We start from the raw sequence: 14,162 nt of genomic DNA on the forward strand, positions 1-14,162 counted from the left end.
CCCTCCTCTCTATCAATATAGCACCTCTAGAGTCGCATCCACTCTGTTGGCTCCCCCTCTCCCCCTGCTCCGGTGGGCTCGCCGGCCAGAGTGACTAGGAGAGGGGAGTACTAGTCGTAGGTCTAGGGTTTGGCCTTTTTGCCAGTTTCGCGATATGGTGTATAGGTTGTCATGAGCAAAGCTCGTGAGCACCTTCATGCATGCGGTGTAGGCGGGGAGGCGGCTTGCAAAGCTCCGGTTTGCCGAGATGGCAAGCAACAACTCCTCTTTTGCCTCTACAACAAAGCTCTAACGCCAAGCTCGGATTTGTCAGTATCGAGGCCCCCTCTGCTCTCTTCATGCGCTCGTGGTGATAGGGTGGAGGAAGCAATGGGTTCCGGCATGGTGGTCGAGTACAAGCTGCAGCGTGCACTCTTGAATCTACGAAGTCAATCGGAGGTCATCAACACCAGCAGCTTTGCGCCGGAGCTATCCATGGCGACTAGAGTCACTCCCCGCTTGTATGCATCGATCTTCCGCGACGTTTCTTCATCGACTTCAGCGTATGATATACGACCGCTATCACCCCAAGTAGTTTGTTCCCTGGCGGCAACATGGGCACCTAGGCCTAGAGGTCGCCCAAATGGGGTGGAGAGGACCCAAGAAATCTAATCATGTTTTCTATGTTTTTCCACGGGCTACAAAAATTGTAGCATTATCATCCTTTCCCCTATCTCTTAGGGGCATTGTTGTAACTTTCTACCCACCGCTTTGTTAAGGGAGCTTCCAGAGCCCTCGCCGGCCCGTTCAAAAAAGATATGTATTTACGGAAAAATAACCAACATATTGACTTCATGCACACCGGTGAAGGACGGAAATAATTTGAGGTAAGACGAATTGTAAAAATAAAAATCTAAATAGTCTTGAAACATTAATTATATACACATATTATTGTAACACAATCACTTAGTACAATATAAAAATGAATATATATTTGGTTATGACTAGAACATAAAAACATACCAATAATGTCACCTCAATGGTACAACTTGACCCTTTTATGAAAATCTTACATAATTATATGATTAAGACTTTTGAATATCCTCACTTAATACACCGGAAAATCCTTTTCAATTGTTGTCATTGCCACATTTAAAAGCAACACCAACTCAAAGGTGATAATATCGTGGAAAGGTATCTTTTAGATATCTAAATTATCCAATTCTTCACATATGAATCATGAATAGTTTAAGGTTATCTAGTAGTATATAGTAAGATCCATGATAAATATAACTAAGACAAGAAATGTAATTCATATTGAACCTACAAAATGAGTCTATGTTTTTGGTACCTAGTCATATTTTTCGGTTCGAAGTCGGTTTTCGCAGTGTTCACTAAAGTAGCATATAACCTTTCTCGCACGAAGCCCTTTTTCGATACGCGACCACTCAAATTATTCAGAAAAAACGCGCATTTGAATGCATTCACCAAAAATCAGTGGCGGACACATGATAAAAATGGAGGGTGGGCACACCTCTCATTTGTTTTTATGTGCTCCCCAAATCGTGATAAAATTTTGTGAAATAAATAATATACAAGACCTTGCATATGGATGTTGGGATGATGGTTGATGTGGTGTTCCATCCTCGGGGTCAGTCTCACTCTCGGTATTGGATTGGATCGAAGATGCGGAATAACGACACGCTAACAAAAGCATCTACATATGGACGGTGAAGTGAAATATGTCGGAGTGCAGGGTAGCTCAATTTAGCAGCTTTAGACTAGCCCTAATAGGAGTATCATAAATAGTATCATGCATGTCATGTTGACAAAAATCTGATGTCGCGCATCAATTAATGAGGTGAAAGATGTGAGCTATCATAATATGATACCGTATCATAGCACATAAAACTAGAAAATTTAACGGCATATGATACCGTATCATAGCATATAAAACTAGAAAATTTAACGGCAAACACATCATGTACACAAATTTACATTGAGATTCTACAGAATATTAAATATAATGATACTATGATACTAGTATCTTACTACGTATGATACTAGGCATTGTGGGAAGTATCATACTAGTATCCCATTGTAACTAGTCTTACACCGTGTAAACATTTGTTAAAGGTGTTCATAGAAACTTTGACTCGATGAGTTGGCTTTGTTGACGACACGGGGTCCATAGAGACACACGCTAGCAGGCCAAATTTTATCCCTTTTCAAACGCAAGGACAGCATTCTTTTGCACTAGGACGATCCTCTATTTTGTCTTCTCCATCCATGGGCGGTGGTTCACCAACCAAGCCGTGTAGGCGCGGTCAAAAGCGGGCGCCACGCACGCATGCAGCCCGGCGTTGGGCTTGGGCGGCGACGCCGTGACGTGACGACTGACAACGTCCTTCTTCCTCTTCTGGTTCGATCTAGACATAGTGCACTCGGTGGACGTAGGTGCGCGTGGTTATCCGCGCCGGGAAAAGGCCGAAAGGATGGGCAGAAGCTGACGAGTGTTTCTTCTGGTTTTGGACGAAGCATACACGTCTTGCTTCTGCCGTCTCTTTCCCGTGTTTGGGTAGCTGCCGCGGCTACGTCTGCCACCCGTCCGCGTCGTTTTCGGTGCGTGCTCGCGGGGCAACACGACGGCGTGGGGGTGATCCCACCGAGCTCCAGATTTTGTTTGTTCCCCAGCTGAGTTCAGTGTACGTGGACGTAAACGTAGAAATGGTTGTTGTAGATTCCTTTTATTTCTACTCGGGAGAAGGTGATTTTATTAAATCAGTCGCCTTTCTCTAACAAATGAGTCGCCTGGCGTAGAGTACGACTGTACGAGACTACGAGTTGATGTACAGTACATGAAAGTAGCAGGAGCAGCATTTTTTTTAGTGGGATGGGAGGTGACCTACCTACAGTTATGGGCTCGCTTGGCGGTGGTAGTACGGCATGTGAATGTGATGAGCATGCATGTGGATGCACGTTGTTCAGGCATTGGATGCGGAAATCGACCTCGACGACGTCGCACGTTCTGTACTATGCTCTCGCATTGATCTGGCCGGCCGGCGCGCGTGCTGCTCGTTACGTTCACGGTTCAGACGAGAGCGTGCCTGCCGCGCTGCCCACACCGACCCGCGAGGCCGGTCGGCGGCACGTGCGGCCGGGATGGATAGGCGGATAGCGCCTGCGCCGCGCCGGACGCGTGGCGGTGGACAGACGCGGGCGGGTGGACGGTGGGCTCGTCCGTTTTCGCCGCCACGTTTGCGGCGGTCACTGTGAGGAGGTCCGATCCGTTGCATCTACACATGGTGGTTGATGAGTACTACAGCAGGGTAGGTCCACCGCCCATGCATGCATGAACGTGTTAGTTTACTCGGGAAGGGGATCCTAGGACGAGCAGGTGCAGGTGTGCTACGACCTACGAGTACTAGCTAAGTTGTGTCTTGGGAACAAACCAGAGACACGGAGCGCGCGCGGCCCACCATTTTTTCCCTGGCCATCGCCTATATTTCTCCATACTAACTGTCAACAAAAAATCGAGTAAAAAACGAGGTAAAACAACGTGTTTCCGTATGATCGACCTAGCCGCGCGCGACTGTGAAACAATCCATCTGAAATATAAACTAAAGCACAGTGACGACTCATCATGCTGCCAGTAAATATGCCGTCATGTTCTGAAATATAAACAAAAAAGGAATGAGCATTCGTTGTAGTGCCACGCCGTTATCTTCTACAACCTACATACAAGTCATCACAACAGGACCGCGTGGCCTAATGGATAAGGCGCTCGCCTCCGGAGCGGGAGATTCTGGGTTCGAGTCCCAGCGTGGTCGCTTTTTGTCGCCTCCATCATTTTTGCTACCCCTGGCCTGAGCGGGAATATGCTTTTTATACAACAACTGAAAACATTTGTTTACGGTGCTATCGTTGTCTTGTTCACTTTCCTTATTAATTAACGATGCTCAATCCAGAGATTTACAATGGGAACAACATTTCCACTGCAAGGCTTTAGGATTTTTTTTTCTCCTTCTTACTATAAAACTTGATACTCACACGAGTACAGCTCGTTAGCATCGTTGTCTTGCTCGTCTTGTTAATAATTAACAACGGCGACATATTTTTGCATGGCCATGCTCCATTCCGTGTGTTCAGATATACAACGGGAACGAAGTTTTCATACCCATGGTCCAGGATTATTTTCATCACTGTATTTATAAAACTTGATGCTGACATGACCGCTGGTACAGGCTTTACTGATTACTAGAACCATGGAACAATATATCTGTTATGTTACAAAACTAGGTCATCCTGCTAAACGCCTTCTCTTTTTTAGTTTTGACAGCAGACAGACATGTTTTTTCAGAGCGAAAAGGGTAAGGTTGATAGTATCGGGCTGCATGGTAGCACTTGCATTTATATAGTACCTAGTTCAGAAGGGAAAGGTTACACCCACATTGCGAAAACACCTCTTGGACTTGGGTGCTGTTCCTTTACTGTCCACAATTGTAAAAACAAAACAAAATATTCAGCAGGTGACACCATAAAAATTTGGATCACCTCCAGAGAAAGAAAAGAAAATTCATTCGGACAAACATGCTCTGCGTAACTACCCTGTCTCACGCTAATGTAGGCCAGGGCCAGATGTTAGCAGCTCTAGGACGAAAATTGCAGTTCGTTCCATCCATAGGTGGCTTCTGATCATGCAGAATCTTCAGATGACAGCATACCACGGAACCTGTCTAAGATGTTGCAGGTATTCGATGAAGTTAACCAGGTCGCCTCAACAAAATTTGAAGTAACTCAATGATCTGAAGTCATATGCACCAGTATCATGTTCAGCCTTTACACAGATCTTTCTGGCGATCTTATTATATTCATATTTCTGTTGAAAGAATTATGAACGAAACCCAATTGTTAGTCTTCGGCATATTCTTCTGCTTTTGAATCTCCAAGTCCCTCAAACGAAAGCTTAGATCTTGAATTCCTTCACACAAAGATATCATGGCCTGCAGAAAAGTTGAGCTTCTTCAAGGAGAAGGCAATATCCTGGCCAAGAGACTAGTCTTACTATCCCCCTGTGAGAATCATGAATACACCTGGGATGAACGGCCCAAGATACTGAAGAGCATTCTTTCTTCAATCCATTACACCGTTGGAAGGCCAAGTCAGAGTCCAAGCGGGCATACCAAATGCTTCCATACCTACTGACTCAGCTGAAAAAGGAACAGGCAAAAGATTGATTCTCCTTGCTTAACTGAGCAAACCATTCAGAAATCTGAGTCGCTTGCAGAACACACAGGCCAGATAATGGTCCACTCGGGCTGGCAACTATTTTATCAAATGTCAACGGCAGGAGACTAAGCAGTGCACCGACCGCAGAAAATTGAACCAGTATGCTCTTTGATGTTGTAAAACTAGTTCCCATCAATACTGATAATTTGTTCCTCAGCTCAATAACTGTTTTCATCTCATAACCAACATCATCAATGAAAAACCTACAAAAGAGGAAGTGAGAAATCTTCAAAATTTTACCGGAAACAACTCTAGCAGATAATGTGGATTACCACTAAATCTAGGACGGAACAGAATTTGGAACAATATGCACACAGAACATGCACAAAAGCATATGTTTAGCAATAGAGAAAAAGGAGGGCACAAGAGATTATTTCCAACTTTAAAAGGCCCAAAATAAAATAATACAAGTTTAAATTTAAGCGTGTAACAAGATTATTTCACCACCAAAAGAACTCAATTAAATAGCATATAATCATGGCAGACTACCCGTGACTTCAAAAAAGTTGAGCTAGATTGGATAATGAAGCACAGTTTAAGAACTGGACCAGTACTAAACCGATTCATCAACTCAACAGCTGGACCGGTGATAAAGGAATGGAGTTATTTCCAGTAGCGTAATAGAGAAATAAAGTAGTCAACTAGGCTAACTTACTTCCTTTGAACAACAAACTGGCAAAGTAGATGGTTAGCGCGTTTGTGGACAGTCACCACTTGGGCTCTCAAGACCAGGGTTCGATTCCCTCTGCCAGTATATATTTTTAGGGCTGCCAAGGATCGGGGGCCTCTTTCACCAGTCGGACTGTCCAACAAAACAGACTGTTCAACCGGAACTTTTCCAGTTCACTTCCTTGTCCAGTCCATCTGTCACAACAGAATGGTAGAGGCATCTGTTCCGGTTTATACCAGTCAGTCTGCCGGTCTGGTCTGTTTTTCTCAACTAGATTAAAGCATGTACAATGGTGATATCTTAGTAGTGCCACATAGGATAAAACCTGAGGTGGAGGAACGAGAAAGTTGAAAAAAGGGTTTGACTTCTCTTAATTAAGAGATGATATCTTAGCAACAATCTCTCCCACCACAAATTTAGGGATGTCAGGTTACTAAACATAAGACTAAGAAACAATTCATTGTACAATTATGTGGCGGGAATAAGATGACAGCCTTATCAACCACTGCATATGCCTTTATTACCAAGTCAAGAAAAACTGTATCTGTCGTTTTCAGGTTTTGAAAAATAGGAAAGAAGAATTGAAGGGATCCAATCTAGATATATACTTGTCGCCATATCTTTTTTATAAGGAAGAAATGGCAGATTGAAGAAAAGACCATGTGACGGTGTCTATTTAAGAGAAACTTCCCAAGTATAGAACTGCTACACAAGATTCTTATATTCTCCAGCACATATATTGGAATAATTTCTATAGCTACTCAATTACCTGCTATTCAAAGCGGCTGTAAGATCGTGATAGGAATGCTGTGAAGACTTAAGAGGTTCCATTCCTTACAATCTCCTTGATTATTAGGAACTACAAATTCACACAATCCGAGTACGCGTAATACACATTACGCACGAGATGTCACACAATATGTGCACCTGGGCCAATTCTAATGATGGAAATTGATTGGTTGCCAATCACTAAAAAAATAAGAAACAATTTCATCATCCCTGCTTTCACTTGATGTTTTGGACTTTGTGCATACTTATTTTCTAAAGCACAAGTGACCTCTTCCTACCACATTAATTAGTTTCTCAGAAGCCTTGCATATTTAACCTTTGTGGACAACAGGTAAAAAGATTAAATATATTTTCCTGTAAAGACAGAATGTAATTCCTTATTAATATTTAAAAGCAGAAGTAAATGGAGCAAACCTTCCAAGTTGACTGACAAGTACGAAAAGGGCAGCTGAATACTCCTCACATGGGCACGATTCCAAAATCTTCAGAAGACGAAGAACAACATTTTTGTATGTCCACTCGCAGCTCTAAAAAAAACACACAAGATCAGCTGATAATGAAACTAATGACGTGCATAGCGCACCATAAATATTAAAATTGCTACTAGCATCAATAACAGGAATAGAACCCAGTTAAGCAATGTTTCACAAAATATTCATCATACTAAAACAAACAAGATTTAGTTCTTTCGAAATGATTCTTAATTCTAGTTTCACAAGGGAACTGCAGGCACAGCTGAGCTGATTGAAACTTTAAACTTGGAACATTTGCACTGGTGAAACATATAATCTTAATACCTTAGCTATGAATACATGCCTAAATAGCTCTCGTAATATATGAAATGTGTTGTATTGTGGTCAATAATGTTCACATGTTAGATGATTTGGAAACAAAAACAAATTATCAAGGTAGCCTGAAATCAAGTAAAGATCACAAAGTTGAACATACCATGTAGCTCCCAAACAGCTCAAGCAAAGATATAATCTCAGTATAATAGCACAGGTCCCTCCCGGCAGGATAGTTGATACCCTCAGCAACTTTTGCTTGCTTGTGGATATCGCAAGGTTCACCACAGTCAATCTGCAGTTCACTAGACCCCAAATGAGAACTATGCTTTGTAATAGCTTCATTTGACTTGACATGATTTATCCCTGACAGAGCACATAAATCCAGCTCATCGAGCAGAGAAGAGATAAAAACATCTATGGACACTGTATCCACATCAAACAGGCAATGTGTACAAGACGGGAAAGCTGTTTGTCTATTGGACTGAATATGAGATGACACAAGGCACAAAGAAGTGTCTGAGCTCTCAAGGAGCAGGACAACCAGCCGTATAGTTGTCATGAGAAGATTACAACTCTTCACAAGTAGCAACTTATCGCCACAGACGAAACCAAAGACATGGAGAGCCGACATAGTCCACGAAAGGTTTGCTTTGCCCATCTGAAGAACTCTGTATGAAACCTCTAAAACAATATCCACTCTCTCCACCTTAGCACATACTGAAGCCAACAGGATGCAGGCAGAGATAAACTGGTCTCTAGTCGCAGGCTTGGTGGATAATTGCATACCAATTTCATCATCCAGGTGGCAATGCTTGCTACCATCAGAATTCATAACTCCCATTTTATCACAAACCACAACTTCTTTGTTCATGAGAAAATCCTCAATTAAGGAGACAAGAACATCCAGCTGACTGCTTTTCAGAAAGGCCAATCTTGTTTCCATGTAAGATTTCACTGCAAGAAAAGTAATATCTTGTCATCGTAGAAGCTATTTGTATGATATACATTGACTAGCTCAGTACAGCCATAAATGCATGCTCTAACTAGTGTAGATGAAGAACAAAATAAGTTAATAACAATGTCAATGCTGCACACAACCAAGACATAGAGTAGACTTTTGTACAGAAAAGGAAAACAAAATCAGTGGGCCACAAGAAAAATGCTCACGCCAAACTAAACTTTACAAATAATCTATCAGCACTTCAGAAGAAAACTACTTGCCCTAGCACAACCTAAACATCATATAAATAATCTAAAATGATGCCATACATAAATTCTGATTCACGTGTGAAATGGTAATATGTTATTGATATAACATTGTAGTTATATGAAAGAGACAAATAGCAACAATGTCTAGAAGGCAATAACAGTCAGCTTTGAAATTTGTGGTTACACAAAGTTGATATGGGCACATACAAATGGTGCATCGAACTGAAGCACTAAGAAATAAGTTTCTGCCTAATAGAACAGTATCAAAGGTAAACCAGATGTGTGCACAAAGTTCTCGCGCAGCATAAAAATATCAAAGTTGCAAACCCAGTTATTTGTTTGCACGGAAGGGGAAAGGGAAAGCTATGAAAAGCTGAATACTGAGAGCCTGATCATCATACCAGTCATGGAAAAGGCTGACAAAGCACTGTATTGGTCAACAACAGGATCACTTGTCAATTTACGAACACCCCATAAAAATAGAGAAAAGATGAGCGGAATCCTCTCTCTGCATAAGAAAACACGCAAGTGTTATTATTGGACACTAGTTGCAGTAATAGACTAATAGAAGAGCCTGCAACTGCCAAAATGAATAGAAAAAATAGTAAGCTCAATGTGAGCAGACTTACTCTGGAAGTAGCAATGGTTCAGTGGATACTCTTTCAAGTAATGAACCATCAACAAAAACATCCTGAGAAAGCTTGCTAGTTTCAGAAGTAAGGGCCTCCCAATACTGCAGTATATTTACTATGCTGCTTCGTTTCAAACTAGTAACTCCAACAAAGTTTAGACTGTTGTTACCGGCTCCATGACAATGACCGCTTAAACCATCTGAGGTCAAATTGATCGTCTGAGCTGTTTGCGCTTTACTTAATCCAATATTATTTTGCAGTACAGGATCTGATGATGCAGTACAAATTTGATTTTGCCTGCTTTTATTACGGACCTCATTGCACAAATGCAAAATGGCATCTGCATTTCCTGAGAACTGTGGTCCCATGGTACTGTCTGACTCCACGGCAAGCGAACGAACAGCATTTGAGGCCTCATTCCGATGTGAAAGGCAGCTCAAAGAGGCTGTACCTGACGTATCAATCAATTTGGCGCTATAAGAAACATTAGCTGCTGCAGTAGATTTACCATTTGCATACAACTCCATAACACTGCCACCATGTTCAGTTCCACTATAGGTTGATGATTGAAACTTACCATTCTGAGAAAAGTTCTGAACTTCTGACAAATTGACATCAGACCTTGATGCAGGACATTCTGTATCATATCCATCATTATTGCCACCAACCAAATCAGGAGACCTACGGCTTTTAGTTTTAGTGGGTAGCACAATGGGCACATCTGGCGAAAGAGGTGCCTCCATTGCCTTCCTATACTTCTCCTCATCAGCGTCATTGTCCAAATTGAGCAACTTCAAGCAGTCCCCCTTGATCAATTTCTCAAAGGAGAACAATGAATCAAACTTGCTTCCTTCAAAAGCATTTCCTGCTCCAGGAGAGGGCCCTTTAGCACAGCCACTGAAGGATCTATCAATAACACCAGGACCTTTCCTCCCATTATTTTGCAAGCCATCTTTGCTCATACATGGCATGGCGTTATTTCTTTGCTGCAGACATGAACGATCATCATTAAATGCCAAATTATCATTTGTAGTGGCATCACGGGGAAGTGATTCTACATTGTTTTTGGTCCTTTTTCTCTTCCTGCCCCCTTTGAGTGTTTGATCTGCAACTTCTATACCACCAGGAAACGATGGTTTCGATGCCTCCCGTCGAGAAGAATGACCAGAAATGTCCAGCAATAATGTATCATCTTGTTTCCTGGTACTGCAGTTTGTTGGGGGTAACTCTGGAGTTGTTGAGCTCTGGTTCTTTCTGGTACCTGTTGATGACACAAATAGGCTTTCCTTACCCTGTGAGCCCATGAACTTTTTATCAGATGTGGATGTCGGACATGAAGATCTCTGGTGATTTTTTGAGTTTGTTCTGAGAGCACTACCAATAGGAGGCTCTAATTCAGAACTAGTACCTGAGATTGGTCTTGTGCAGCTTTCTCTAGGTAACTGATATGAAGCGTATTCTCTTGGGGAAGAAGTGAAAGGGACCATCCCAGTTTGTAACCCGAAATATGGTGCAGGAACTTGATTATGAGGAAGAAGAACATGTTGCCTATGTTCTAAGCCATGTACCTTCGGTTGTCGCTTCAACTGCCAAGATGACAACATTGATGATGGCATCAGTTCATATAGACAGGCCAGGAAAAAAAGATCTAAGCGAACATTTATACTTACAAGCATGCATATGTAACATAGCAGTAAGATCTGGCCGTTGGTCGACATAATATTACTGGCATCAACATGTAATTTCTTATCATGTAATTCCTTATATTCTGAAACAAATGCCAAAAATCTATAGGCACTATAGAAAGGAACGGAGGGAGTAATATGCACTAATATGTATTGTGCTTCAGATTCTCTTAACTTTCATCAGTAATATGCACTGAAGTGTGGAACCGACAACCATTCGATACATTTTCAATAATTCAATTAAATTAAAATTATCTGGCAGCAAAATTTTAACAATGTTCGACATATTTGCTGTCAAAATCGTCATAAAATAAGATTATATAGTACTCTGATAACATTATCGAATGGAAAAAAATTATGATTGGTAGAACGAGCACCTAAAATGATACTCCCTCCGATCCATATTAGTTGATTCTAGTATAGACGTATATAGATACATTTTAGTTCTAGATACATTCATATTAATGGCAAGTAATATGAATCGGAGGGAGTATAAATTTGTGGATAAAGGAGGTAAACATTTCTTGCTGCACTAAAAAAAACCTTTGTGTTGTTGATATCATCCCACCATTTTTCAATGTGAAAAAATGAAGACAGACAAAGCAGCAGTCAGATATGAATCCATTTGAAAATAGTAATTTTCTGAGCATACTAACAAAAAAATCCACCATGGATTCTGCAAGATATGCGCACATCCATATATGAAGAAAGGATCTCTGTTTATAGTAGCACATTAAATTTACTGTATGTTAAATTTAAAATTGTTCGCTACCATGATAACTTTGAGGCTTGGACATGTTTAAATTAAAATTAAATTCTCTTCATAAGTTTTAGCTCATGATACTAATAAGTAGCAACCAGGATACATACCCTTTTCAATGCACGAACATCTTCAGCACCACCAGCAAGATAATCATCAAGCCTGTTAAACTGGCTCAGCGGCTGCATCCAGTCCCGTTTTAGGAGCTGAAGCTCTTTTCTTATCAATGCTCTATCCAACTTTGATTCCCTTTTCACATGCTTTAGCTGATCTTTCTTCCGCTTCAGCTTCTCTTTGAGAAGTTTTATGTTTGCACTTACAATTGCTCCATCAACACGTTGCATCCCATCATTGCCAAAAGAAACCCTATCCCTAGCAGCACCAAAATCATCAGTCTTCCTCTGTAAATATTCACATCGTTTTCTCTCCTCTTCCAACTTCTGTAACAGTTGGTCTGCACGGTTTTTCTCACACATTGCATTCTTTCTTTCAGCCTCAATGCTAACGTGTAAGTTTTCATTCAGTTTCTTCTGCTCCTCCAACTGTGCAAACAAATGGCCAGAACGGCCCTTCTCTTCCATCACTTTTTTCCTCTCGACTTCGATTAGTTTTTTGTTTTTTTCTGCTAACATTTTTTCTGAATCAGCACATTTCTTTTCTCTGGCAGCCTTCTGCTTCTCTGCTTCAGCCTTCTTATATGCCTCCCCTGTTTTCTGAATCTGAGCAGACAGCTGCGATCTGGTTTCATTAGCTTCAATCCTCAATTTTTCACATGACACCTTTAAATCACTGGCTACTTTTCTTTCCAAATCAGCGAGCCTTTTGAACTCTTCAGACTTCTTTGTTTCAGCCTTCAGTAAATTCTGGGCGTCTGAAGTTTTCCTCTTTGCTTCTTCAACTTTTTTCTTCTCGGAATCCATTTTCAACCTCTCTTCTCCTAATACCTGTTTGAGCCTTCTATTTTCATCCTCCAACTCAGAGATCCGCAAGAGCTCATTATCATTTTTGCTGGTATTTTGTGTAGAGTGCAGGGCTGAGTTCTTTGCCTTCAGTTCAATTACCTCTTTCTCTAATAGATCTCTGGCATCAGACTCGGTTTCCTTAGCTGCTTGTGCCGAATCAGCCCGGAGACGCTGCTCCTTGCAAACTGCTCATCCAGAACACAGAAATAACAAATTATTAGTTCATGACGGATATACCCATATACCGAAAGGTTTAAAGCTGGAGTAGTAAGACCATAAAAAAGACCAGAATTCCACATGGTCTGATTGTGACAGCAATCTGAAGTATTTTTGTTATATTTCTATTGGTAAGTGCAATTCAGGCAATGATTACACACTGTAACAAAACTTATAAGTGCTGTCAAAGAACAGTGGAAGTATTAAGAGTTTCGCAGCAAAAGAAAAACATCAAGAGAAAATAAACACATACTTCGAAAAGCTCATCTTCCATGGGATAGGCAGCTTCTGTTTAATTCCTGGTAGCAGCATGCTACTAACATGCTAATAGAATTTAGAACATTAGATATCTCATAACACCAATCTTTTAATGCATAAAGGGGCTCTGGTTTTTCGTGGGACAAAGAAAATGATTTGGTTGCAGCACAGAACATACATGTTGGAATTAAATATATCGGAGCAATTGGTGGCTCAACTAAGCAAAATGTAACTCCATAATTCATGAGATGTCCCTACAGCACTAGAGATGACTGTAGTCATGATGCACAACCAAATCAGCACACCACGAACAAGTCAGGTAACTATGTATGTACCTTGGGTGAGAGTGGATATCTCATTCTGCAGCTTTTGAACCTCGCCGTTCAGGAGGTTCACCCCCTGCCGCAGCGCCGCCCGGCCCTTCTCGACCTGCTGGTACTTCTTCCACAGCTACGGAACCAAAAATAAAAGAAAATAGAGAATCACGTCAGGAATCACGCGAACACGCCGAAAACAAAACGATGCGCGACGAGCCGGGGAGGGAGGGCCGGTTCTCCCTTTGATGCCAAGAAGGGGGAGGGGTCGCTTACCTTGGCGCAGCACGGGTTGGGGCCGCCGCCGGCGGAGGCAGCGGCGGCGAGGGCCGGGGGTTCCTGCGAGGATTCGCTCTCCGCGGCCTCCGCCGCCATTCCGGCGTGATTTCTCAGTAGGGTGGGGTTTTAGGGTTTCAGCGGCCGCCTGAGGTGTGGGCTTCCACCATCGGCGAATCGAAAATTGGAACGGGAATCGAATCGACAGCCTAGCACTAGCACGTGGGGGAACGACGAGACGAGACGGAGGCGGTTGAGAAGTACTGGGCCGAGATGTTGCGGGCCTAACTTCGAAGTTCGAACCCATATCGACAGAGAGGCCCATATGCAAGATC

At 42.0% G+C, this 14,162-nt stretch overlaps 1 protein-coding gene and 1 non-coding gene across 2 annotated transcripts; one reads left to right on the forward strand and one right to left on the reverse strand.

Moving 5' to 3' along the window:
* The first annotated feature begins 3,736 nt into the window (after positions 1-3,736).
* Positions 3,737-3,809, forward strand: TRNAR-CCG. Its single transcript has one exon. It is a non-coding gene; the product is annotated as a tRNA-Arg (tRNA).
* A 621-nt stretch (positions 3,810-4,430) lies between these two features.
* LOC124660620 lies at positions 4,431-13,855 on the reverse strand. Its single transcript, XM_047198452.1, has 8 exons — positions 13,828-13,855; positions 13,573-13,687; positions 11,912-12,948; positions 9,354-10,942; positions 9,126-9,232; positions 7,676-8,469; positions 7,142-7,254; positions 4,431-5,471 (listed from the first exon to the last, which is right to left on the reverse strand). The coding sequence occupies exons 3-8, from the start codon at positions 12,719-12,721 to the stop codon at positions 5,186-5,188; spliced, it is 3,699 nt and encodes a 1,232-aa protein (XP_047054408.1). The 5' UTR covers positions 12,722-12,948; positions 13,573-13,687; positions 13,828-13,855; the 3' UTR covers positions 4,431-5,185.
* Positions 13,856-14,162: the final 307 nt, after the last annotated feature.

The sequence above is a fragment of the Lolium rigidum genome, chromosome 6 (genome assembly GCF_022539505.1).
Source record: "Lolium rigidum isolate FL_2022 chromosome 6, APGP_CSIRO_Lrig_0.1, whole genome shotgun sequence".
Classification (NCBI taxonomy): Eukaryota; Viridiplantae; Streptophyta; class Magnoliopsida; order Poales; family Poaceae; genus Lolium; species Lolium rigidum.

Excerpts from the sequence above, each read along its gene's own strand:
- LOC124660620 (XM_047198452.1), bottom strand. The coding sequence starts at position 12,721 with ATGGATTCCGAGAAGAAAAAAGTTGAAGAAGCAAAGAGGAAAACTTCA. Across the intron at positions 7,255-7,675 it reads AGCTGTTTGGGAGCTACATG|AGCTGCGAGTGGACATACAA; the intron begins GTATGTTCAACT and ends TGTTTTTTTTAG. Across the intron at positions 5,472-7,141 it reads CTTGTCAGTCAACTTGGAAG|GTTTTTCATTGATGATGTTG; the intron begins GTTTGCTCCATT and ends CCTCTTTTGTAG.